We start from the raw sequence: 24102 nt of genomic DNA on the forward strand, positions 1-24102 counted from the left end.
TGCTGTTGCCAGAAGTGTTGGCTGCCCTTGTGCACTTTGCAAGCTCACAGTGAGTCCCAAGACGACTGAAGGTCCCAGGAAACAACTGAAGCTGCAAACATAGGAATCCCAAATCCAACACCCTTGTTGCAATCTGACAAAATCCAGCACCTCTATTGGTGATCTGACTGGAATGCCCCATCCATCCAATTCAACAGAAGTATCAAACACAGCATGGGAAGATCCCTCAGTATTTTGGGACATGAAAAGGAGGCTCAGCTTCCCTCATTTTTCTTCCAGCTCACAAAATCTGATGAAATTCCAGAACAATTTGTGACAGAGATCCTTAGGGAAGAGAGACCCACCTCCATGGCAGACCCTGTCCTGAGGTACGTCACGAGAAATAAGCATTTATAACTTTAATCTAGGCTGCCTATTTAGTGCTTTAGAAACTCCTCGCCGCACCGAGATCGTTGAATACGCTTAGGCTGAAAATAAAAATGGATATGGTTTCAATTATGCTAGTTTGTTCGTTTTTCTGAAGTCTAACACACACAAGGATGTGGTGATAGCGTGAGGGTACGTTTCCCTCCTGTGGCACACAGGCTTAAGCGCAGCAGCAACAACCGCGGGACGCGCAACAACTTGAGGGAAGCGCCTGACAGCCGGCAGAACAACAACAACAAAAAAAGACGAGTTACGAGGCCTCAAACCCAGCCGTTTCGACCCAAAAGACCACGGCCCCGCCCGCCGAAGCGGTGACACCACAGCCGGCGCCCCACACGGCCGCCAGGGGCGGGCGCCCGGCGTCGCGTCCGTGCTGCGTTTGTAAAGGGCGCCGGTGCCGGTGTGGGTGCTGGTGGCGGTGGTGTGCCCTCAGCTCGGCTCGGCTCGGCTCGGCTCGGTTTGGCTCGTCCCGGCCCCCAGTGCCGCCATGCGGCTTCTGCCCTGGCTCATCGTGCATCTCGGCGCGGGCTCCGCCGCCTACGTGGTGTCGGTGGATGTCCGGCAAGCCGGGCGGCCCCTGGAGCACTTTTGGCGGAGCACGGGTTTTTGGTAAGCCTGCCCTGGTCCTCTCAGGGCATGGGGCTGCGCACGATGGCGGGCGACCAAGCAGCGAGGGTGGGAGCCGCTGGCTGGCAGCCCGCCTGAAGGAGAGGGTCCCCGGGATGTGATGGAGGGGTCCGGGCTTCTCCGGGCCTGCTGCTGTGGGGTGAAGGGCTCGGCACCATGCTGGTGGTTGTGGTTTATCCAGAGTGTGGTACACGAGTGGAGCTGGACGTGGGGCCAGTTGAAGTAAGCGGGACGTCACCAAATGGGGCTGGTCCACAGCCCCTCTATCCTGCTCCTTTGTTTCAGGGCCCCTCCAACACGCCAAGTTCTTTCTCCTGCCCCAGAACGGCACACACAGTGATGCCCTGAGCTTATGCCCCTTCCTTTTCAGTGTTTACACTGTCACAGCCCCTAAATAGGCCCATACAAAGCTTTATTGCCTGACAGCTGTAGGAGTTTGTTCTCCCTGCAAGGCATTTTCAGCGTGGACCATCATCCCGATGTGGTCAGCAAGGCCAGTTCATCAAGGTCAGGGGAATGGGCATGAGTTGTGGACAAATCCCAGCTCCACCACTTCTCCCAGTAGTGCTTTACCTCTCAGAGAAAGGCCTGTCTTGCTGAACCAAGTGAGCCTGAGCAGCTCTCAAGAAACGTGAAGGTTTCTAGCAGGCTGAAAAACAAGAGACAGCATATTCCTCAGCTGTGTTGTTATCTTGGTTTAAGCTAACTATGACCCCCTTCACTCAGCCATACAGTGGATTAAATAATAGTTGAAGGATAAAAAGTCACAACAGGGATGGAATCAGCGGCATGTGCTTAGGACAGAAAGGAATTTGTGCACTTTTTAATATAGCATATAAAGGAACTCTGAGAAAACTTGAAAAAATTTCCATTGTTTTTTTTCACATTAGTGGAGAAACAGAGCAGGCCCTAAAAGCACCTAGAGTGTATTAATTATAATACATTCTGGTGAAGAGAAACATTTGGGCTTTCTGGATTTTCTTTTGCTGTTTCACTTTTGGTTTTAATTTCTCCTTGCAAGGTTAGGAAACGTTCACGAAAGCCTGTCTTAAATAGTATATTTGTCTCATTTAAACTTCAGTCCAAGAAACACCGATGCTTTTAATTGTGTTAAAGAAATTTTGTCAGACTACGAGAGGGAGAAGATGTCACAGAGGATGCTGAGGAGCAGAAGCAGATGCCCTCTGGTCAGCAGCTATTCAATTATAGTGTAACACATGGTCCAAACATCGTAGTTCTCAGGCTGTAGGATCCCAGCTCCCTTGAAAGGTCTCACTGTGACAGCTGGGGTCCAGTTGTTAAAGCTTCTTTCTACATCACAGTTTCAGAGAGCTGGTCACATGTGCAGCTGGGGAGCAGCAGACACTAAAACCTGGGAGACTGCAAGGCTTGAGATTCTCTTGGATGGACACTTCGAACTCAGAGAAGGAAAGGACAGATACTGGTACCAGCAGTAACAAAACCCTACTTTTTCCAGCATTCTGTTTTATCTTGTTGTCCTGGGGTTTCTCTCCATCAGGGTGTGAATTTCAGCATGCTTATTCAGCATGGACACAGCATGTGAGTGCTTTATGCCTTGATTTCTGTCTAGTTCGCCACTGAAACAGTGCATTGGTCCAAGTTTGAATCTTAGTGGAGTCATAAGGCACTGCTTCAAAATCCAGTAGTTAACATTGTCCTTATCCACTGGAACAATCAAAACCACCTAAATGGCTGGTGCGTTTTGAGTAAGAGTGAAATCAGTAACTTCTCAGTCTTGTGTGACTTGCAGCAATCCCAAGGAAATAATTTTTAAGTGCCTTGTATGCTAGGGAAGTTGCCCAGTGGGGCTCACACGTGCTGGCTGATTTGTATGAAGCACTACAAGGGTGTAGTGTATGTCAAGACTTACACTTTCAAATGAGGATGCGGGAATGGGGTGGTAGATGGGCAATGTCTTAGCTAGGAGAAAAGATGTTACAAGTCCTTTTCCAGGTCGGGTCAGGCTTTTCCCCCTTTTGGGCACAGATGGTTGTACAGTAGCAAACTCTTTCATTGGCATCCTTGCTGGAGCTGCGATGAACATGTAGAGAGGGATGGAGGAGGAGATGGCATTGTAACTTCCTAGCATGGTTAAAGTCATCATAGAGCTCCAAAGATCTACCAGTATCTACTGCCGGTGACAGCAGCTGAGTGATTACATTTCAGAATCCCTTGCAGACCATATGTTTTGTTCCAGCAGAAGAGAGTAAAGCTTATTGCTGAAGAGCAGAAACTTGAACTTAGAAGACCTGTGTGTTAGCATGGAAGCAGTAGTAAGTTTGGACCTCTTGTGTGACCCGCCTATCGGAGGAGGTATCACAGTATGCAAAGCATAAACTATGTTAGTGCATAACTGTATAAGTGAGTAACTATCTGTGAACAATATATTAGAGCACAAGCCATCTCTCCTTGCTATGTGAAGATGTGTACAAGCATTTTACCAGACTTTGGGAACAATTTTTTTTTTTTATCTGTCTTGTAATACAAACGCTTTAACACTCAGAATTTCCATATTCCCAGGAGACTTAACGAGAGTCTGAAAGGATGCCCAAACCAACTGACTTGGGCAGCGTTATAAGTTTCTGAATTGTGGAAGGTGGGGGTAAGATCACTTTCCATCTTGCAGCTATTTCTCTGTGGAGATAAAAGCAGCAGGGATTTGCCCCACTGTTTCTTAATTTTGGTGGAATAGGTAGACAGTGAAGTCTTGTTAACATGGTCATTGCTGACCAGCCCTGAGCAGGTTAAACAGTTTGCAGCATTGAATGTAGAAACAAGCCACATGTTCCAGAGCTCCTTTATGCTTAGAGGTGAACTGAGCATTGCTGAAGAATGTAGAGGCTTGGAAAGTATAATTCTGCTTCTAACCAGGTTAGCTTTTATAGCAGAGCAAGGGTTGATGTCTATGCATGGACTTCACCAGGAAGATCAAGCCCATGTTTGTTTTGCTACAGTCCTGGGCAAACCTAGTCCCCACTCCAGAGCCTAGAAGCCACTGTGCTTTCCTTATCATTGGTTACTCAGCATCAAGGTGATTTCTGTTCCGTTGTACTTTAGGCCACCACTGACTGAACTCACTGCCTGAGGAGCAATGACTGCTTGCAATACTTTGCTTTGAGCATGGCAATGAGATGCACCTGAGTAGTGTTCAAATTTGCTACACCTCAGGTGTAGACCCTTTGCCTCAGATAACTTGAATTTTGCTTTCACCTCTTGTTAAGACAGGGGTCCTCAAGCCAGGGAAGATCTTGCAGGTGGTATAGACATAGCACAGGGAGCTCTGGATACGTAGTGGAACTGCTAGCTAATGTTATAATATGTTTCCTCTTCTCTGTCCTTTTCCCGAAGCCCTCCTTTACCTCACAGCCGTGCTGATCTCTTTGACCTGAGCAAAGATCAAGAGCTGAACCTTGCATACATTTCTTCTGTTCCTCACGGCGGCATTGAACAAGTTCGAATTCACTGGTTACTGGAATTGGTTGCTGTCAGGTAAGCAAACAATTGATGTCAAAATTCAATAAAAACAGTTGTGTCTCATTAAGTGCCCAATGAGTGCTCACACTGGTAGATCTCATAGTGTAACTGCAAGATGGGTATGTTTTTGCTTTCCTGGAAGTCAGATGATGGCCAGTTGAGGGGAATCAATTTGGGGGTGTATGAGAAGAAGATAGAGAGAGCTTGTATTGAGAAAGACTTGGTTAACTTTCATCCATTACATCCTAACAACAGTTTAAGGAGCAGATCAAGGCATCTTTTCATCTGAAGAGTCCTGTGGGTGCACTTTTCAGGCTTTACCAAGACCACCTCAGGTGACATCCTGCAATCATTCCACATCTCCACTGCAGCCATTCCAAGCCCACAGTGGCTTGATTCTCAGCTGTGCCCTGACCTCCAGGGAGGCCTCAGGCCAGCAGAAGTGTGTCTCATTGACCATTACACACTTTAAGGTTATAGGGCAGCATTTTTTTACTGCATTCATCCTTTCTAAAATCCTGCTCGGCGCAGACTTGAAAATCGGACTCTAGAGGAGTCCCCAGTGCTTCTTTAAGCAAGGAAGTTTTCTGCTTTGCAGCCAGGACACTTATGCCTAGTATTATAGAGGGAACTCAGCCAGATTTCAGTCAACGGTTACTCCTGCTGTTTTCAGGACACACTAGGTTTATCACTGCCATTCCTTCAGAGTCTGGTGTTTGCACAGTAACACCTTCAGCTACTCAGTACTGAGAGGAAGAACTGGGAGAAGCCAGACTTTGAGAGTTGTTTCAGTCTACAGCCTGGCTCTGCATGTGTACCTAGAGCTCCCTCTGGCTGTAACTCTGGTTTTAATATTCAGCTCACAGTGTTAACACTCCCTTTACAGGTAGCTGTATCTTTTGGGGAAAGCTAGGAACAGAGCAGAATATGATGATAGACGTAAATTCAGTGCATTCCTTACCAAAGCGCTTCAGGTAGCAATGCTGTTCCGAACAAGACTTTTGTTGAGAAGTGTGTTATTGGCTAACAATTAGCCATTCTATGTACAGTAGGAAGGTGGCTTACATTTCTCTCCTTTAGTTTGGGAGACATGATGCAGCAAAAAAAGTCCCACAAAGATTAAAACAAGCCTGATTTCTTGAGATTTCCAAATGAAAGCCGCCACTGCTATTACTACTTCTAGCGTCCTTCCCCTTGGGAATCTCTTTTTATGTCCTCAACCTACCTATGCACTGCATCTAGTGGCAGGTAATAACAACTAAAATATTGTGGCTTTTCATACCAATTTACTACCCACTTTCTAAAGGATTCATATACAAAACAGAATTTCTAATTCAAGGGAAGACAAATATGTCGCGGCATTAAGAGGACAATATTGGAATTCCTTGTTTTTCAAGTCCCATTTAACTTATATCAATACAATGCTCAGAAAGGGAACATTAATGAAAATGTGACCCCCACCATGATAAATAAGACAGGAGAAATAGTGACAACCAAAGTGGAGAAGGCTGAGTTCCTTGACAATTTTTTGCCTCACTTTTCACTGACAGTCACTCTTCCCAAATGTCCCAGGTCCCGGAATCCCAACCCAGGGACTGGGGGAATGACATCCTTCCCATTGTAAGAGACGATCAGGTTTGAGACCACGTGATAAACCTGCACATGGACAAGTCTGTGGCACCTGATGCTTCTCAGGGCCCTGAGGGAATTGGCTGATGTAGTTGCTAAGTTGCCCCATCATATTTGAAAAGTTATGGCAGTCTGGAAAAGTTCCCAGTGGCTGGAGAGAAGGGAGTATCACACTCATTTTTTAAATGGGTAATGAGAATGCTGGAACTTACTGACCAAGTAAGATGATGGCATGTGGATCCTCCTGGATGTTATGTTGAAACATATGGAAGAAGCAGGGGTGAAAAGGGACAGCCAACATGGCTTCATTAAGGACAATTCATGCCTGACTAATCTAGTGGCCTTCTATGATGGAGTGACAGTTTGAGTGGACAAAGGATGAGCTGCGGATGTCAACTGCTGTTGATGTCAACTGGACTTCTGTAAGGCCTTCAGTATGGCCTCTCACAATATTCTTACCTTTAAATTGGATAGGCATGGTTTTGAAAAATGGACGACTAGATGGATAAGGAATTGATGGATGACTGTGTCCAAAGAGTTATAGTCAATGGCTCAATGACCGAGTGGAAACCTGTAGTAAGTGGTGTCAGTCAAGGGTCCAGGCAAGGACTGATACTGTTTAATACCTTTCTTAATGGCACAGATAGTGGAATTGAGTGCACCTTCATCAAGTGTGCAGATGACATCAAGCTGAGTTGTGCAGTTGGATACACTAGAGGGAAAGGATGCCATCCAGATGGATCTTTACAGGCCTGAGAAGTGGGTCTGTGTGGGAACCTCATGAGGTTCAGCAAGGCCTAGTACAAGGTGCTGCAGCTGTGCTGGGGCAATCACCAGTAACCAGACCGGGTGATGAACGGATTGAGAGCAGCCCTGAGGAGGACTTGGGGGCACTGGTGTACAGTGAGCTCGACATGAACCATCAGTGTGCACTTGCAGCCCAGAAGTCCAACTGTATGCTGGGCTGCATCAAAAGAAGCATGGCCGGCAGTTCAAGGGAGGTGATTGTCCCTCTCTGTTCTGCTCTTGTGAGACCCCACCTGGAGCACTGCAGCTGGACTCTGGGGCCCCCAGCACAAGAAGGATGTAGCTCTGTTAGAGTGTGTCCAGAGGAACTCCACAAGGCTGACCTGAGGACTGGAGCACCTCTCCTGTGAAGAAAGGCTGAGAGAGCTGGGGTCGTTCAGCCTGGAGAAGAGAAGGCTCCAGGGAGACCTTACAGCAACTTTCCAGTACCTAACAAGGGCTAACAGAAGGGACTCCTTGTTGGGGATTGTAGTGACAGAACAAGAAGTAATGGTTTTAAACTGAAAGATGGGAGGTTTAGATTAGATACAAAGAAGAGATTCTTCACTCTGAAGGTGGTGAGGCACTGGCACAGGTAGCCCAGAGAAGCTGTGGATGCCCCATCCCTGGAGGTGTTCAAGGCCAGGCTGGATGGGGCTTTGGGCAGCCTGATCTAGTGGGAGGTCTTCCTGCCCATGGCAGGGGGGTGAGAATTAGATGATCTTTGTGGCTGCTTTCCAACCCGAACTATTCTGTGATAAGGAAAACATTTTTTACAATGAGAGTGGTGAGACACTGAAACAGGTTGCCCAGAGAACTGTAGTTCACTTGCATTGGAAGTGTTCAAAGTCAGGTTGGAGTACGTGGCTCTGAGCGGCTTGGTGTAGTGAAAGATGTCCCGGACTGTGGCTGTGTTGTGTTAAATGTTCTTTTAAGGTTCCTTCCAACCCAAACTGCTGTATTTTTCTATGATTCCATGTCCCCAGGGGAGTGGGGGGGGAGACGGCGGGGGAAGGTGCCTAGAACAGGATTGATTGGTCTAGGAGGAAATACAGACTGTGGGGAAAAACAAAACAAAATTAAAAAAAGAAAAACACCAAAAAAAAACACAAAAAACATTCAAAGCAGTAATAGCTCTTAAATTTCAGCCTCAGGCTGTTGCTAAGCTGGCCATATTTATCATGACAATCCATGTCACTATTACATCTCCTGTACCTGGCACAGGTCATAAGTTTGGTGAAACAACAACATGAAGGAAAGCTCAGACTTTGAAAAAAGGGATGTGAGCAGAGCAGTAGTGGGTTTCAGAGTGTGCATTAGGAACAGGAGAGGTTTTCTTCCTAGGTATTAGGTTGTACATAGATTTGGTTGGGAGGAATTCTGTGTTGATGCTTAATTCTGTGCATGCGCAATTCTTTTTCTGAATCATTGACTTCCAGAAGTATGTAGAGAGGTTTTGAGTAAGAAGCCTGTAACAGCAAAGCTGTATTACGTTGTGAGGTTGGTGAATAGAGAGGACTTCCTGTAAGATGATGGTAGGGACTTGACCGAAGTACCTTTCTTATAGAAGACAGTGGGCTGGGAGGTACCACCACTGTGGAAGGCTACCAGTAACGTGTGTGGCTTTTCTTCCCAGTGGTACTGTAAAAAGGTGCCTTAAATGTTCCTCCCAAAAAGTAGATGTGTCCACTTAGAAGACTTCTATTTTTTCCTTTTTCACTTCTGTAATGATCTTCCTCATTATGCCTTCTAATAATAAATGACTCAATACTGAATGCATCCCTGTATTTTAACCCTTTTCTAGGACACCAGGCCTGCCTCTTATCTTACACTTTATTGCACGTTATCCTGTTATTTTACCACCCATGAAAGGATACCATGAGGCAAGCTGTTTTCATAGAACTGCTAGTTTTATTTTCCAACCAAAAGCACACATTTGTCTCCAGGTCATGCCACACAGGATTCAGGGTAATGGGGAACCCAAGATTTCTTTCATGGACTGGACAATTATTTTGCAACCAAAAGCACACATTTGTCTCCAGATCATGCCACACAGGATTCAGGGTAATGGGGAACCCAAGATTTCTTTCATGGACTGGACAATTCCAAGGTTGTTATTTACCAGTGCCAATAAAAGTAGCTATTTTGATCGCTGCATAGTCTGGCCATCCTGCACTCACTAGTCAACAGGAGAGCTTAAGGTAAACACTCCCAACTCTATGCCCAGCTCCATGGGACCCAGACTGTCCCCAAGTTAAGGTCCCTTTTTTATTGTTGTGTAGCAGTACTAAAATTTGTTGGATACAATATGTATGCAAGGCACCACAGTGGACAAAAAATATAGTCAATGTACACAATGGATATAATGTTTTCTAATAGGCATATAACAATTTTATTTCAAAATTAACATTAACCTATTTGGAATTACAAGACTATCCCCAGCTCCTCTCCAAGTCACAGTACATAATTCCTGGTACAATAGGAGAGAAGAGAATCAGCAGTTTTTAACATTTTCAGTCATCATACACATAATCTTGGTGTAACCTAGTATAGCAAACATTAACCTGCCAGAAAAAGGTAAACTTTTTTAGTTACCTTTTGCATACTCAGAAATAGTTCACAGCCTCCCAGTGTCCCTACATGAGAAGGCTGAAAGCTGTTTCCCTGCTGTGTTTGATGTTGTCCAACACAAATTGATTGTGAGCCAGGTCTGTCAATGAAACTGAAACAAACAAAGGTTCTTATGGTTTCTTATGGTTGATAGGTTCCTTCTAGCAAAAGACTAAAAGCTCATCCCCTCTGTTATGCATAGAATAGTTTCTCTGCTTTGCTGTCCTTTGGTGTATTTTTCCTACAATAAGTAGGATGAAAAAGAGACTCTTGACTAAATTTCTCAGTCTGATGGGTAAGAAGGACTGCAAGGGCAACTTCTATTCATTTTTCTCGAAAGACTGTTGCAAGGATACACCTTCCTTAGGAATTGCTCTTTTTTTTTTTTTTTTTCTCTTTTAAAATAAGATTAATCTAGAGGTAAAAGTATTTTTTCATTTTTTTTCCTTTATGTTCCTAATTGGTAGCTTGACCGATAAGGATAAAAGGTTGTTGGACTCAAAAAATTTAAGTTGACTTCCAGCAGTGGATGCTTTGTCACAACAGCCTAAGAGTGTCTGTATTGGTACTAATTGTTTAGCAGTAATTCCTGTGAACCCACTTCTTCATGTGAGGTTCTGGCAAGACATTAGAAGAGATACTCCTTGATCAAAGAATTGTTACAAAGAAAACCAGACACAAAGCAGCACTTTGTCCTTGGGCTCTGTTCATTTGCTTTTATGACAGAAATAAGCTCGTCATACCAAATCAGCACTTTAAAGAATTATGTAATTAAATTGTTTTATGGCAGGAAAACACTGCCAGTGGTCAATCCTGTAATCTCTCGATAGGCATTTCTGTCAGGTTTTACTGCTCTGGCAGTGCTAACTGTGCAGCTGATATGCTGTTTTGTAATGAGCGCATAAGAATGTCAGCATTGAGTCACTTACCTAATTCTGTGCTATTCTCAATCCCTGTGAAGACATTTTTTATTTTGTCTTTTGGGAATGCATTGCTTTTCCTTTAATGAAATATTTGTTCTTGAGAGCCAGAAAGGCTCTGGGGCACCTGGAGAACCACAGTTTGAGTGTTCTTTCATTCAGTGACCTGAAAAGTTGAAATAAGCAAGTCACATGATGTGTTGGCTCAGCAATTTTTTTTTTAAATGACACAGCAGAGAAATGGCTTCAGCATGTATAGAACTCATTTCTAGAGTCTGCTAAGTGTACAAGGCACAGCTGTGACAGTTCCCTTCCATGTGTTATTCCATGTGTGAACCAGCCATGACTAAGAAGAGAAAGGTAGGGCACCTAACCTACCTTTTATGCAGGTAATTATGATCTTAGATGTAAGAGAGGGTATTCTGCCAATGCCATATGCTAGAATACTAAGTACCAACAGTGATGCAGTCAAAATCTAGGTGTGTGCGTATTTGTAAAGAGAGAGCATGCATATAAAACAAGAAAACTGACTCCGAGGGTGTCATTTGACACAATACAGAATGAACAGCTGTTAATGCAAATTATTATAAAAAGTAACCCATCTCGTTAAAACACGGGTTATTGGACCTCTAATCAAAGACTAACATGGTAGGGAGAAAAAAAAAGTCTGTATTATGTACAAACAGTGGTGACATTTTTCTAGCGTATGGGGATACACAGCTTACAAAGCGTTGTTCACTTCACTTGTCCCAGGTATGCTACTATAAAACTTCATTAGCATTGCATCAGAGAAGACAAGCTCGACATTTTTGTCTGATGCATTGCTCCCCTACTTGGCAGATCAGACTTACCTTCCCACCCTACCCTCTTCCGTTTTCTTCTCCTGCCCTTGCACCCATGCGGGCAGTTGTAGTGGGAACATGTCATGTTGTGGCACGGTTCCAGGGTTTATATTCAGTGATCCTTACACGTCCCTGTGTTAGAGTTGAATCTACCCAACAGAGGCAACACATTTTGACAGGATGGTACTACTACTACTACAGTAACTGTATGATTGTCAGTCAAAGCCATTCAGTTTTCTTAATCACATTTATCCTGTTTTACTAGTAACAACAAAATTGTTCATCAGGGCCATGTTTTTTTTCTGCATTATTAAAGGTATGAAAACTTTTAGTAACTAATTACCACACATCAAAGTTAATAGTATAGTTGACTCCCGGAGTTTGTTTTGGAGGAGATGGTTTTGAGAGGAATTTGTGGTGAATCGTGGTTTCTTCTCGTGTGGCAGGTTGTGTCCTTAAGTCCATGCAATCAAAGCGACGAGGAGAGACATAATACATCCCACAATATTTTATAGATGTTATTTGTATGCAAACAGTAGGAGTTGCATCAGAGCATGTCTGGAATGAGTGAAGAGGCAGGGCCTTGCAAGCCACATAAACTGTTATGTATCCAAGATGATAGATTCATTGCATTTTATTGAAGATGGCTCATCCCTCTTAACAAAACCAGCCATTAACCACTGGGAGAGGCAGCTGGCACTGGGCAGACTTCCCAGCACAAGAGTCTCATGATATTTATGTTTGGTCACACATGATGAGGACACAGGGAGGAAATCAGTCTCAAGGTGCCCTTAAGATTGACTTCACAGCACCTTCACATCACCTGCATTTTGAAGTGAAGATGCAGATAGTAATCCAATCTGTTCCAGCCTGGTCCTGGACTATATCCCCAATGACTATTCTATGTAGCATCTAGCAAACCACAGAACTCTTCAGGAAAAAATGATTTGTAGGCCTGTTGCTGTACACAGACCACAGGATGTCTGATAATTTAATTATTGCAAACTGCCCCTCCCCATCTGTCACTTTTGAAGTGTATCATCAGGGGAAACACAGGATTAAACAGAACAATCTTCCGGAAGCTTTTGGTCTTGTGCAAACTGCACAGCATTGTGTATGCTGTAGAAGAGCATTTCCTGCATACTTCCAAAATCTTTCCCAAAGTAGCCTCCTCTTTTCAGAGAGTCTATCACTGCGGGATTGCAGCAAGCCAGAAGAACAGAAATGTTTAACTCCTTGTAGTCTTTCAGAATTTCCTTTAGAGTATTAACTCCAGTGGTGTCCAAAAATGAGATGGAAGAGCAATCTACAATAAGAGTTTGGAAATCGATTTGCTTAGGAACTAGTTGCAGAGTGGTGTCTCCGCCGCCCAGTCCATTAGCAGTTGTGTGATCTTCCTTTTTCATGTGCTGCTTTTCCTTCTTCTCATATTTCTTCCTTCTAGCAGCTTCTAGGTTAGGATCCAAACCAGTCAATCTGTACAGAGACTTTAGGAAATAGTTTCTGTTTGCGTAGTAAAGTGGTGCCTCAAATCTGAATATTTTGACCTTTGGAATGGAGGAGAGATTTTCATATTCTAAGTCATCCTCGTAAAAGCTGGTGTCCTGGATTTGACCAAGCAGGGCTGTCCGTGGCCGCTGTGTGCGAACAATGATGCATATCATGGAGAAAACAATACCAACCAACAGCCCTACTTCTGTGCTGATCAAGGCAGAGGCAGCCATAGTAACAACCCAAACCACTGTGTCCACCTTGTTCGCGTGGTATCGTGCCGGCACATCTCGGAATTTCCTCAGGGCTCCTCGGAGGCTGACAATGATGATACAAGCCAGGACACACTTCTGTAAGGAGTAGAAGAGAGGTGCCAAGAAGAGCAGCACCAGCAAAACCACCATTGCACTGATCACTCCAGAGACTTGAGTCTGGCAGCCTGTAGATGTCTTGACGAGTGTTTTCGCCAGAGCTGCGCTAGTTGCGAAAGAGTGGAAGAAAGAAGGAATGATGTTGCAGAACCCCACAGCGAACATCTCCTGATTGGCTCGGATGGTGTAAGCGTATTTCTTTGCACACATTTCAGAAAGGGATACGGTGAAGACAAAGCTGACTACAGCAAGAGGTAAAGCATCTACAGCAACACGGAGCATTAAGTTGAAACGTGGTACCTCAGGGGCGATAAATCCTGTTGGAATAGCTCCAGAAACACTGGATCCATAAACTTCGTTTAAGTTTCCATAATGTGACACCAGCGTTGCCACAACAATAACTACAAGCTCTGTGGGTAGAGGGAACTTCAGCTTATGCTTATACCGATCTCCCAGTTCTTTAGCAGCGACCAGCACTACAATGCAAATGGCACTTGTGATGACATCACAAATGTTAGCCTGAGAAATGTTCCGGAAAATATTAATCCAAGTAATTACAAGCATTCCGTGCCCTTGGCTACGTGGGATTTTTATTCCAATCAGATACTTCACTTGAGCTGTTAAAATGGTTAGGGAGGCACCAGTTGCAAAGCCGTCTAGTACAGACTCAGACAGGTACATAGATACAAAACCCAGACGAAAGACTCCCATTAGAACCTAGAGAAACACGGGGGGAAAAAAAGATAAGCTGTAAATGGTACTGCAAACAATTACATACAGATGGGAGAGAAGTAGCTGGAGGGAGATAGCATTTGGCTGTTTGAATCTTAAAACAGGAACTACCCTTCGATGTTTCCAGTCTACTTATAAAGTATGATTCCTTTTACTGTTGTGTGTGCAAACCCAGGAGATGAATGAGGAGTTCCCTAACTTCATCGTTGGTCTGAAGTAACTCCACTGAAGTGGCTTGTCTGAATTTTATTTTCCATGCAAAAGAGCAGTGGAACCAAAAGTGCTTCTGTTAATATGAATTTTCTTTTTCTCCTAGCTAGCAGAGATTAACATTACAATTTACAGCTGTTGCTTTATGAACAGGACTAAGACCTCTATTCTAGTGGCATTGTTACATTAAACAGCTTTTGATTTTAGCATTGTGAACAGAAAGGAGGGTGAAACACAGACAGCCTTTGTGACATGCCTGAGATCAGATTTGGCAGAAGAGACCGCAGTCTTTCCCAGATCCTGGGATATTGACCTAACTAGTTGCTTCTCCTTCTTTTGATGGCTTTGGAAAGTATGCCTTGACATGGGCATTTGGTTGCTTTTGTATGTGACCTGAAAGTTACTAGTAAAAAGAAGACAGCTAGCTCTTTCTTAATTCTTATGTATACAATTAACAGGAAAGTATGTTCTTTGGGCTTCCTTCTGTGTTCTCTTGATATCCTTATGATGGGCAACAGATTGGTGAGTCTCAAAACCATCCAGCACAGTCACTGTCTGAAAAGTGGGTTAGTTAGTCTACTTCCTTGCCTACTTTCTGCTTCTGAATTATCTCTGGAGAGCACTTTGGTAGAGCACAGCAGCCAGTATTAAAACACTGAGCAGCACATTCTGTACTGGTGTAGAAGTAGCCAAATGGGCCTGCCCTTTAATTAAAGTATCCAGGGACACAGAATTATTTAGAATCAGATAATCATTTCTTCATTGCTGAAGTACACATGTACCTCAGAACTTCCCTCATGATGAGATCTGTTTTGGATTCCTGGCCAAGAGCCAGTAGAGCATTAAAACAATGTTATCAGACTTGCGGAAGACTGTTGTTTCGCTTGTACTTGCTTTTAGCTACTACAACTGCCTACGTCATGTTTTCTGTGAGTTGGTTACTCATTTAGGCTTCCTGGAGAAAACAGTCCAAGATCATTTGAGGGAAATGATGCTGTATCCCTTATTGAAAGAGAGTCAAACCAAAGCCTAGGTCATGCAAAAGAGCTTTAGGACTTTAACACCTTGCCTCTGGATGTCAGCACCCACTTACCTGATAGACTCCAGCCACAAATGTCAAGGCTGTGGCAATGCCGATAGCATAGCATTCCTTCCCACACTCGGCATTCATCCCCCCCGCGGTAAGGTTGAAGACAGTTGTGTTGGATTGGCTGTCACTCTGAAGGGAGCCGTCACCCAAGACTGGTGGGGCATCATCATTCAAGTCGAACCCAGCCAAGATAAGTTCTCGGTCCACAACTTGTCCTACCATTAAGCTTATCAAGCTGAAAATGCCAACTGAGACGTGACGGGATGTGCCCATCAAGAAATAGATGATGTTGGCAAAGAATGATGTGTAAAGACTGTAAATGGGCTTCAGACCTGCCAGTAGTGAGTACGCAATTGCTTGGGGCACTAGAATGATCCCAATCACTAACCCAGACATAACGTCCCCCCAAATGTACTCTTTACACTGGTACTTGGGAAGCCATCGTAAAACAGGAAGGAAGTCCATGACGAAGTTCTTCAGTTTCCTTGGAGAGTAGGAGCAGCTCTTCCTCAGCTTGGCTAGCACAATCTCTTTCCAACTAGTCTTCACACGAGTCTTTCTTTCCATTAGAAAGCAGGAAGTGCTCTTTTCCATCCTGGTAGCCTCAAGTGGTCTTTCCATTGTCCCAGTGTTTACTTCAAGTATCTGTTCCTGCAGTGTGAAAACAATACCTGTTAGGTTGCAACTTGTGAAGTTTTTTGTTTTGTTTTGTTTTTTAATACAGATGCATAATGATGAAAGTTTGTCACCTTTTAAGGAAGCTTTTAAGGAGGCGTCATCCTGACACGGGCTACGGTGACTAGGCACATAACACTGAGAAATATGCAAATTGAGTCCTTTCCTGTAAACCCTTAAGTGTGCCTTTGATTGAATCCAATTTGTTTTACTAAGGAAAAGAGGAGTTAAAATAGTTATCTTGTTGTACAACAGCTCTTCCAGATGCTGCATTATAGAGGTTTCTGTCATCAGAGGCAGCACTTGATGGTGTGAAATAAGCATATAGTAAAACATATAGTAGAGACGTAGGCTATGGTCTTTCAAATAGCATATCTGTAGTCATTGATGTGGAATTCATGTGTGATATAGTGGTATGCCACTGCAGATGTCCTCAGTGCACAGGAGATGGATTTTGGTAGTAGAACTCATAAAGCAGAGTTTCCTAGGCAGCATTAATCCTTAGTCTTAGGCAAAACATTATGCACAAACCACTGATGGTTAGAAGTTGTGCCTTACGTTATTAATTGCTATGTAACATAAACGTGTTGAATTGTAGACTGCTTTGATATGCAGCCTCATTAATTAACAAACATCTCCTTAGAAAGACTGCTTTGGCAACCTATGGACCATGCTGCATAATGAAGTCTGTCACCATCTCAGAAGAGTGCTAGATGTTACTATTTTGAGGTTTTAAAATCATAGTTTTCCTAGCTTTTCTCTCCTGGGAATAACGTATACCAAGTACTTCATTCTGTGGGCTGCAGAACTAATGAAGCATTTTTTCCTATGGGTCTCCTGCATTTCATTTTTCTGATAACGTAAAGGGTGGGAAAATTTGTCTTCCCCAGATGGAGGTGCTTTTGGTATCTGTTGCCCTTCTGAACACAACTCTTTTTCAGCTAACTCAGACCTCTGCATTTTTGCTTGATTGTCAAATTAAGTTGAAATTACTTCAGTGCTTTCATATGTCATTTGGTGGTAGGATGCGACTGAGAGGCCAAACAGTGTCACATAGAAATGCTTCACCTAAAGCAGTTTAAAAATACAAAAAGGAGTAGAAAGGTGGAAAATGTCAAAATTGTTATGCCAAGTAGCAAGTCTTGTCTTCTGGTTCACAGTGGAAAGAGAGAAGACTGTCAAAAGTGGATGCCTGTATATTAGTACAGATAGATACGGAATGGAGAGTATGTGATGCTATGAACAGTATGCAGAATTTAGGAAGGAAGAACTTCCCAGGCCCAGCTTCTCACATTATAATAAAGAGTCAGGATCTCTGCAATACTGTGCTAACACCATTGCTAAAGCCCTTGGCCTGTCTGCTATCCCAAAATATTTTCAGTATTTTGACTTACTAATAAAAGACGCAAAGAATCGACTGCAGTTACTTAGTTAAATGAATAGCTGTTCTTATCTTCATGAGCCTGATTTTCAGAGTTAACTAAGCAAATCAGAATGTGAATTAGTGCTGTTTAGGTTTTTCAAAAGCACCTTATTCCAGTACCTAAATTGTGCAAGAATTAGGTATTTTGTCTCATTTTAGCAAAGAAGAGTTCCTGCCCAAAAGCACTTCTGCTTTTTGCAAAATATTTCATCCCCCTAAAAATTTTGCTTTTCTTGTGTCTTTAGAATTCTACATACAACATCGCTGCTATTGAAAGCTGTCAATTAACATGTCCAGGTACAGAACGGAATTCACCTGCACATCATAATGAAGTGGAAGTACCCTAAGTTCTGCAGAAAAAAAATGGAAAATGGAAATAAAAATGGAAATGCTTTTATTTTTGATAGTATAAATCTTATCTTTTTGAGGACTGTAATTAACATATTTTCAGACTTGACCCCTATTCAGAATCTTCGCTGGCATGGTTATGATGAGAGTGTGAAAAGAAAAATCATGAAAAAAAAACACCAATATAGACAATAACCTGTAAAGCTGCTACCAGCAAAAGTATAACTTTGAGGTTTGACAAGTTCTTCTGTGGTGCAAGTTGTATCTCAGTTAAGAGAGCTGGTGGAAAAATTTACTGAATAGCTATGATGACAAAGCTTTTTGATGCCAGGTATGACATTACAATAAAATGTCAAACTTGTATTAACCCAAAAGCTGAAGCTGTTTTTTAACTCCTTCAACATCTAGAGACAGAAGCCATACTCTTCAGTTTCCTGAAACTTGAAGTCACTCACTGGCACATCATTCTTTTGATATATTTTAATGATGTTAACAAATAATATTAAGTTTAGACTGCAGTGACATGAGTTGTCTTTCCCTGCGTAAACTCCATACTTTGTTGTTGTTGTTCTTAGGAAGAGTATTTAAATGTATTCGTGGTTGGTAACATTCAACTAAAGTGTAGTGAGAAGCTCAATGAGCTTATGAGGCCGACTAGGATTATGATTGATAAACAGGAATACATTGCCAACAGCCTGTAAGCGTGTAATGTATGGGCATGCCTAATAGGAAGTAGCTCATTATAAAGTATTTTCTGTCTCCTTAGGTTATCTATCCTGCTTAAGAACTTTTTTCTAGATTCTAACAGATACCTTCTGTCAGTAAATTGAAAACAATTATTAACTATGTATATGTAGCTACTGCAAAAATCTTCAAAAATGTCCCAAGTTTTATTTCAAATGATATAATGTAATTTCTAAGGCCATCCAGAGTTTAACTTCAGCTTGAAACAGAGTGCTTATATTTTCAGGTTTGTAAATCATAATACAGTAACAGGCAGAAAAGAGATTCTGGTTGGAGATGTGTGAACTGATTGTCCAAACTTTTAATGACCTGCCTAGTGTAAATATATTTTAAAATATTAGTAGATTTCTATCCATCCCAATTACATTAAATGTTTTTTAACTACCACTGTATACATTTCTTTGTTACAGTTTCTTTCCCTCATAAAGGAAAACTAATTATAATTTTAACGTAATTATTTAGAAAGATTGATGGCTATTTTTACTTGTATTGTCAAACTTACTTTGGACTCTAATGTATTGAGAGTTATGCTAGGCAAGACGTGCCTTGACAGCAAATAGGGTGGATCTAGCCTTTGTCAGAATGCAAAGGTGAGAGAAAAGAGAGAAGTTACAGAACCAAAAAAAACCTTAAGAGCATATGATTAAAATTTACCAAATACTATATGCTAGAAACTGTAATAAAGACATTCATTTTTTTAAGATGCAAAAAACAAACACTTCCTGTCTTACCTAAATTAGTTCAGAGAACGAGAGGCTTGTACTTGAGGACAGCAAGTCCTGTTCAAATGCCACCTACTTCTTTACAGGCAAGTGAATTCAGACAGCCAAGAAATAAATGTAATGGCCTTGTTTTACATAGATACAAGCTAGTGGGCAGTTCAATATCCAATGGTTGCTTTTGATAGGCTACATAAAAAAAGATTTCATTGGCTTCTGTACTCTAGGCTTAAATATTTAATTGTACAGATGCTGCCTGCCTTTCTCTAAACTCAAGCAATTTACTTACTAGTAAATTTGTATTAAAAAAAATAGTAATAATAATACATATGCACAATCTGTGCAGCTTGATCCTGAGGGTTGATAGTAGTTTTTAATACATAAGATGATTAGAATATAATTTCTCTAGAAATTCTGTTAAGAGATCTTGTGTATGAATGATAATTTTGTAATATGTCTGGGCTGTACTGGGTAACGTGTATGATATCTGGGCTGCTGGATAATCAGAATGGTAGTTGTCATAAAAGCTAAGAAAAAAGCTATTTTGATAACATTTATATCTTTTCAGCAGTTTTGATGCATTTTAGCCAAAGGTCAAAAACCCTTTCTGATGGGAGAATGTGCTCAAGGCAAAACACAGACAAATGCTGACAGGAGGTCCCTTTCTTCATTTTTTTTTTCCTCCTGAAAATAAGGGTTTCCTTCTTGTGAATAACCATTTCTTCTTCTAGATACATTTTCCGAATTCTACGACAAATGAACATGCTAGCTGTAAAATACTCAGCTCTACAATGAGATATTATTGGTTTCCATTTTTGGCAGGTACTGTCAATGTTTACAGCTTAATTGATGTTTTAGAACAACATAGTAAATCCACAGCAAATAATGGAGGGGACGTTGTTACCAGCAAAACATTTTTCAGCTGTGTAAACCAAGAATTTTTAGACTGTGTTAGCTGTACCTCAGTAATAATTTAGTTGCTTCACCAGAAGGAAATGGCATTCCACTGTGGCTCCGTGCTATCACCAATACCTTTGTGCAGCCTAGCAAAGACCTAGGAGCTTCCAATGCTCTTGCCACCTCCAAAGACAGGAGAGCGAAGGGCAAATCTGCCTACTCTTGTACACAAGTAGACTCTGTCCTGCTGATTCTGATGCTGATATACCATACTGTCCTGCCACTGTGGTAACACACAGGCAATATTCAGGAATCTTCAGGCTGCCATTGAACAGATTTCTCTACTGTTTTGCCAAGCTGACCCATTTTCACCTCTGCCCATGCTCATCAGTATGTAGAAACAGGGATAACACACATTTCCAGCTTCTCCTCATACCTCAGAACTTTACAGAACACAGTATTTGCCTTTTATTCAAGTGAAGGTTTCCCATCACTTACTAAAAGAGCTATTCTTAGTAGGAACACACAGATGAAGCAACATATAGCCCAGAACATGTCTACAATTGTATTTGACTTTGATACTGGAACATCCTCAGCTGTTTAATACAGGTGAAAGCTACATGCACACACAAATGTGCCATCTGTATCTTTACAATGAGAAGTAGTCTGGGTTATTTTTAATTGCATTTTGATGTTTGGACTCTTAAAGGATAAGTTTTTTCAAATTGTCCATGAGCATATGAGCAAAAAGCATACCTTTTTTTTTTTTTTCAGTTTGAGCCCTGAACCACTTATTTGATCAGGTTAAATGCAATGACTTGGTTCATCTTGAGAAATAGTGACAGAAAGCAAGGAACCGTTCAAGCCAAACAAACTACCAATTTTCCAGCTGGCCTTAGTCCCACCTTTCTTCCTGTCTTTTCACCATACCACAGAACTGATAAAAGCTCTCTCCATGAGAGAAAACATTCATCACAACGTGTTCAATGGGAATTCTCTTGGCAGATACCCCAACGGGCAGTCCCTACTGGGACATATGTAACTATTCTTCCTGGCTGAGTTGTTTTCTGCAAAACAGCACAAGCCAAAAAAAATGTGTCCTGATGCATCCTTTTGTCTCCATCAAAAAATCTGAAGCTTTGTATCTGAAAAGCATAGGAGGGAAAAGTAGGATAAGCCTGCCTCTCTATGCTAAGGAGATCTCAGAAATGCTATTTTGGGGACAGAAATCAGACTATGTATCACAGCTCTGTGCTAGCATCACTCCTTTCTTGCTGTAATAGTGATTGCAAGTGTAAGGTGGGATGGAACCCTTTATACAGTTCGAGCCAAGTGCTCGATGTTTTTTCAATGTTCAAATTATGAAAAGTCAGCTAAAAAGTAACGTGGGTGGAGCAAGGTTTGCATTTATGATCTGAAATTTCATTACATTTTTGTTGCATAAGTCACAAAAAAAAAATGAGACACCTCAGTTAAGCTAAGCATTTGATTTAAAACATCTGTAGGTGTTGAGTTAAACTGTTCATGTTACTTACTTGCCTTTCATATCAGCAACCTTTTCTGCCTGTAAGAAACCTCTCTTGGTCTCTAATGGCTATGACTACATTACTGTTCTGCTTTTGAGCATTAACACATTTTTGCAAAAAAATCCTAATAGCCTCATTTACTGTGCATAGATTCAATATAGAGAGGAGTGCTATGCATGCAAACCAGACTTTTTTCAAAGGAAAATACCCAGAAGCTCTTCCCCAGTGCATTCTGACCCTTTACGGTGACACAAAAGCCTAAGCCAGAAATTGGTTCTTTGGACGGATTTGAATAGATGTGGTGAAGACGATTAGTCTTCAGGACTTGAGTAGTCTGAAGAAAAATCCCCTGAACTGCTTATACTGTAATACTACTTTGGTACCAACTGCTTTGATTTATTAATCTTACTGTGCAGAATGACTTGGAAATGTCGATGTGGTAAGTTTTAGAAAGGATCAAGCAACAAAACAGAAAAAGTGAAATGAATGTTTCTCTGTCTTGCATAAGCAATTATGTTTTCAGCTTTAGATCACCAGGAGCCAAATGTACTTGGAAGCAAACTTAAGCAAGGTGCCAGCAACCAAAACCATTTATTTAGGCATTGACCTAGCAAACTTTCAGCCTTTAAACAGAATGTTGGAGTGCTTTTGAGGAAAATCAAGTGAAACTTGATGAGCTCAATTTATTTTGATTATCTGGGCAAAATAATGTAGCTTCAAAGCATTTTCCTATTTTTTTTTCAACATTATGATCATCTGAAATTGAAAGAGGAAAAAATATTACAGTTTATTGATCTGTATAAGTCAGGGAAGTCAGAGTATTTGTCTAACAGTGTTAGTCTAACAGTCTAACAGACTAATGCTGCTCATGCTAAGGGGTTATTCTGAGAGTCAATCAGTCTTTTAGAGATTAAGTATTTCTAACTGAAATCTCAACCACAACTTTTACTTCTAGCTGTAAAACTAATCTAATATTTCCAAGGCAAATTAAGCTCCTTTTCAAATGCATTCATAATTGTCTTTGATTCAATTCATGTTTCCCCAAAGGATTCCAGTGTCCCAATGAGTAAGAAGACTGCCACGGACAGGTAACAGTCCCAGAGGTGATACAGGCAGGCCAAAAGAGAAATCATACATTCAGCCAGCAGCTGTTGTTAAGGCAGGCCCATCAGATCGCTGTGGGAATGATCAGACCATGGAAATAAATGATCAGGTAGCTCTCTGGGGACTATTTTTGCTCAGGGGTTCCAGAACATGCTGGTCAAAATACAGGCAGTCACTCGAAGGCAAGACTATGTTATTTTTTCTGGAGAGTCTTAGGGCATGACCGCCAAAGAAACATTTTCTGCGGGACCAAAGAACATTCCTAAAAATCAGACTTCTTGCTTTGGAAAGGTTGCTGGTCCAAGGTGAAAGTCTGCTTTTTAAAAATGTCTTTCAAGACAGCTCTCCAAGACCTTAGTCATCAGTCGCAATGCTAAACAGTAAACTGTGTTTGCTGCCCTGTGCTTTTGCTGGATGCCTGTTCCATGGCTGTTTAGCGACTTTAAGCTGTTGTAGAAAAAAAATAAATAGACATATCATTCTTGCGTTTTTTTATCCCCTGATACTTTCCCTGATATCTTAGGTTTAGTACAAGCAATAAGGACAATACTTATCGTCTCTCTCTCTCTCATATTTAATCACTTTGAAAATGTTCAGTTTTAATAATAACACTGAGAAACAGATAAGCTTCATGTAGTGCTTTATAAGTACAAATAAAAACAAGCCAAATGCCTTATCTTAAACTCTTAGACCACATTAGTAGGAAAGATTACTTTTGCTCCAGTTGCACAGTACATGTTTTAAAAACCTCGGCCCAGTAGCAACCTTATAAAGCAAAATTTTTGAAGCACAAAATAATGGCGAAACTTACAAAACAACACCAGTGTGCAAAATAACTGGAAAGAGGCAGTTTGGCACCTTTCAAAGGTGCCACAGGCAAACAGGCAAAGAACAAACAAATACTGAGTTCAGAGGTGTGGGAGGGGAGGAAAATCTCTTACCTGGATAGCTTTGTGACAGGAATGTTCACCTCTGTTTTTGCATGTTCGAATGAATGAAAGTCGTCAGTCTGGCTTTGCTCTATTTGCATAAATGATAATAATTAACTAGGTATTCTTCAAGGGAGGAATTGGTAGTTAGGGAATCTTAAGCTCGCTGCTTGGTAGTGTATTGTCACTTGTACTTCTCTGAAAACTTGGATATATATGCAGCACTCACTGACTATTTGAGTTTAAATAATACATAAGATTATTAATTAACTAACGCTGATCCAAAAATTATGCTGAGTTCAGGCCAGCACATCTCTGACCTTTGAAGCTGTTTCTTATATGAGATTTGCTCTGCTTTATATACCCTCATATAGCATTATCTTTAATTTTACATATTCGTGGTGTAAGAATTGAACTGCGGTCTTGCCTAAGATTTGTGCATTTCTTGGGCTGGAATAAGTGCTCTTCTGTTCTTTGCAGGGGACAGGACTGCTGGAGGTCAGAGTTC

At 41.8% G+C, this 24102-nt stretch overlaps 2 protein-coding genes across 7 annotated transcripts in view; one reads left to right on the forward strand and one right to left on the reverse strand.

The window, feature by feature from the left end:
- Positions 1-233: 233 nt before the first annotated feature.
- Positions 234-24102, forward strand: part of IDUA (alpha-L-iduronidase) — a 50941-nt gene continuing 27072 nt past the window's right edge. The window contains exons 1-3 of one of the 6 annotated variants that reach the window (XM_080575206.1): positions 234-1035; positions 2376-2497; positions 4423-4563. In XM_080575206.1, coding sequence (XP_080431332.1) covers positions 2394-2497; positions 4423-4563 — 245 coding nt within the window. In that variant the 5' untranslated portion in view covers positions 234-1035; positions 2376-2393. Of the gene's footprint in view, positions 1036-2375; positions 2614-4422; positions 4564-24102 lie in introns of those variants that run through there. The other 5 variants (XM_080575205.1, XM_080575209.1, XM_080575207.1 and 2 more) reach the window with 5 other exon arrangements.
- SLC26A1 (solute carrier family 26 member 1) lies at positions 9327-24068 on the reverse strand. The gene is given in 4 exon segments (XM_080575204.1): positions 9327-13914; positions 15233-15880; positions 23607-23632; positions 23635-24068. Coding segments are annotated over 4 exon segments (2256 nt in total). The 5' UTR covers positions 23696-24068; the 3' UTR covers positions 9327-12393.

The sequence above is a fragment of the Anser brachyrhynchus genome (assembly GCF_964034855.1).
Source record: "Anser brachyrhynchus genome assembly, chromosome: Z".
Taxonomy (NCBI): Eukaryota; Metazoa; Chordata; class Aves; order Anseriformes; family Anatidae; genus Anser; species Anser brachyrhynchus.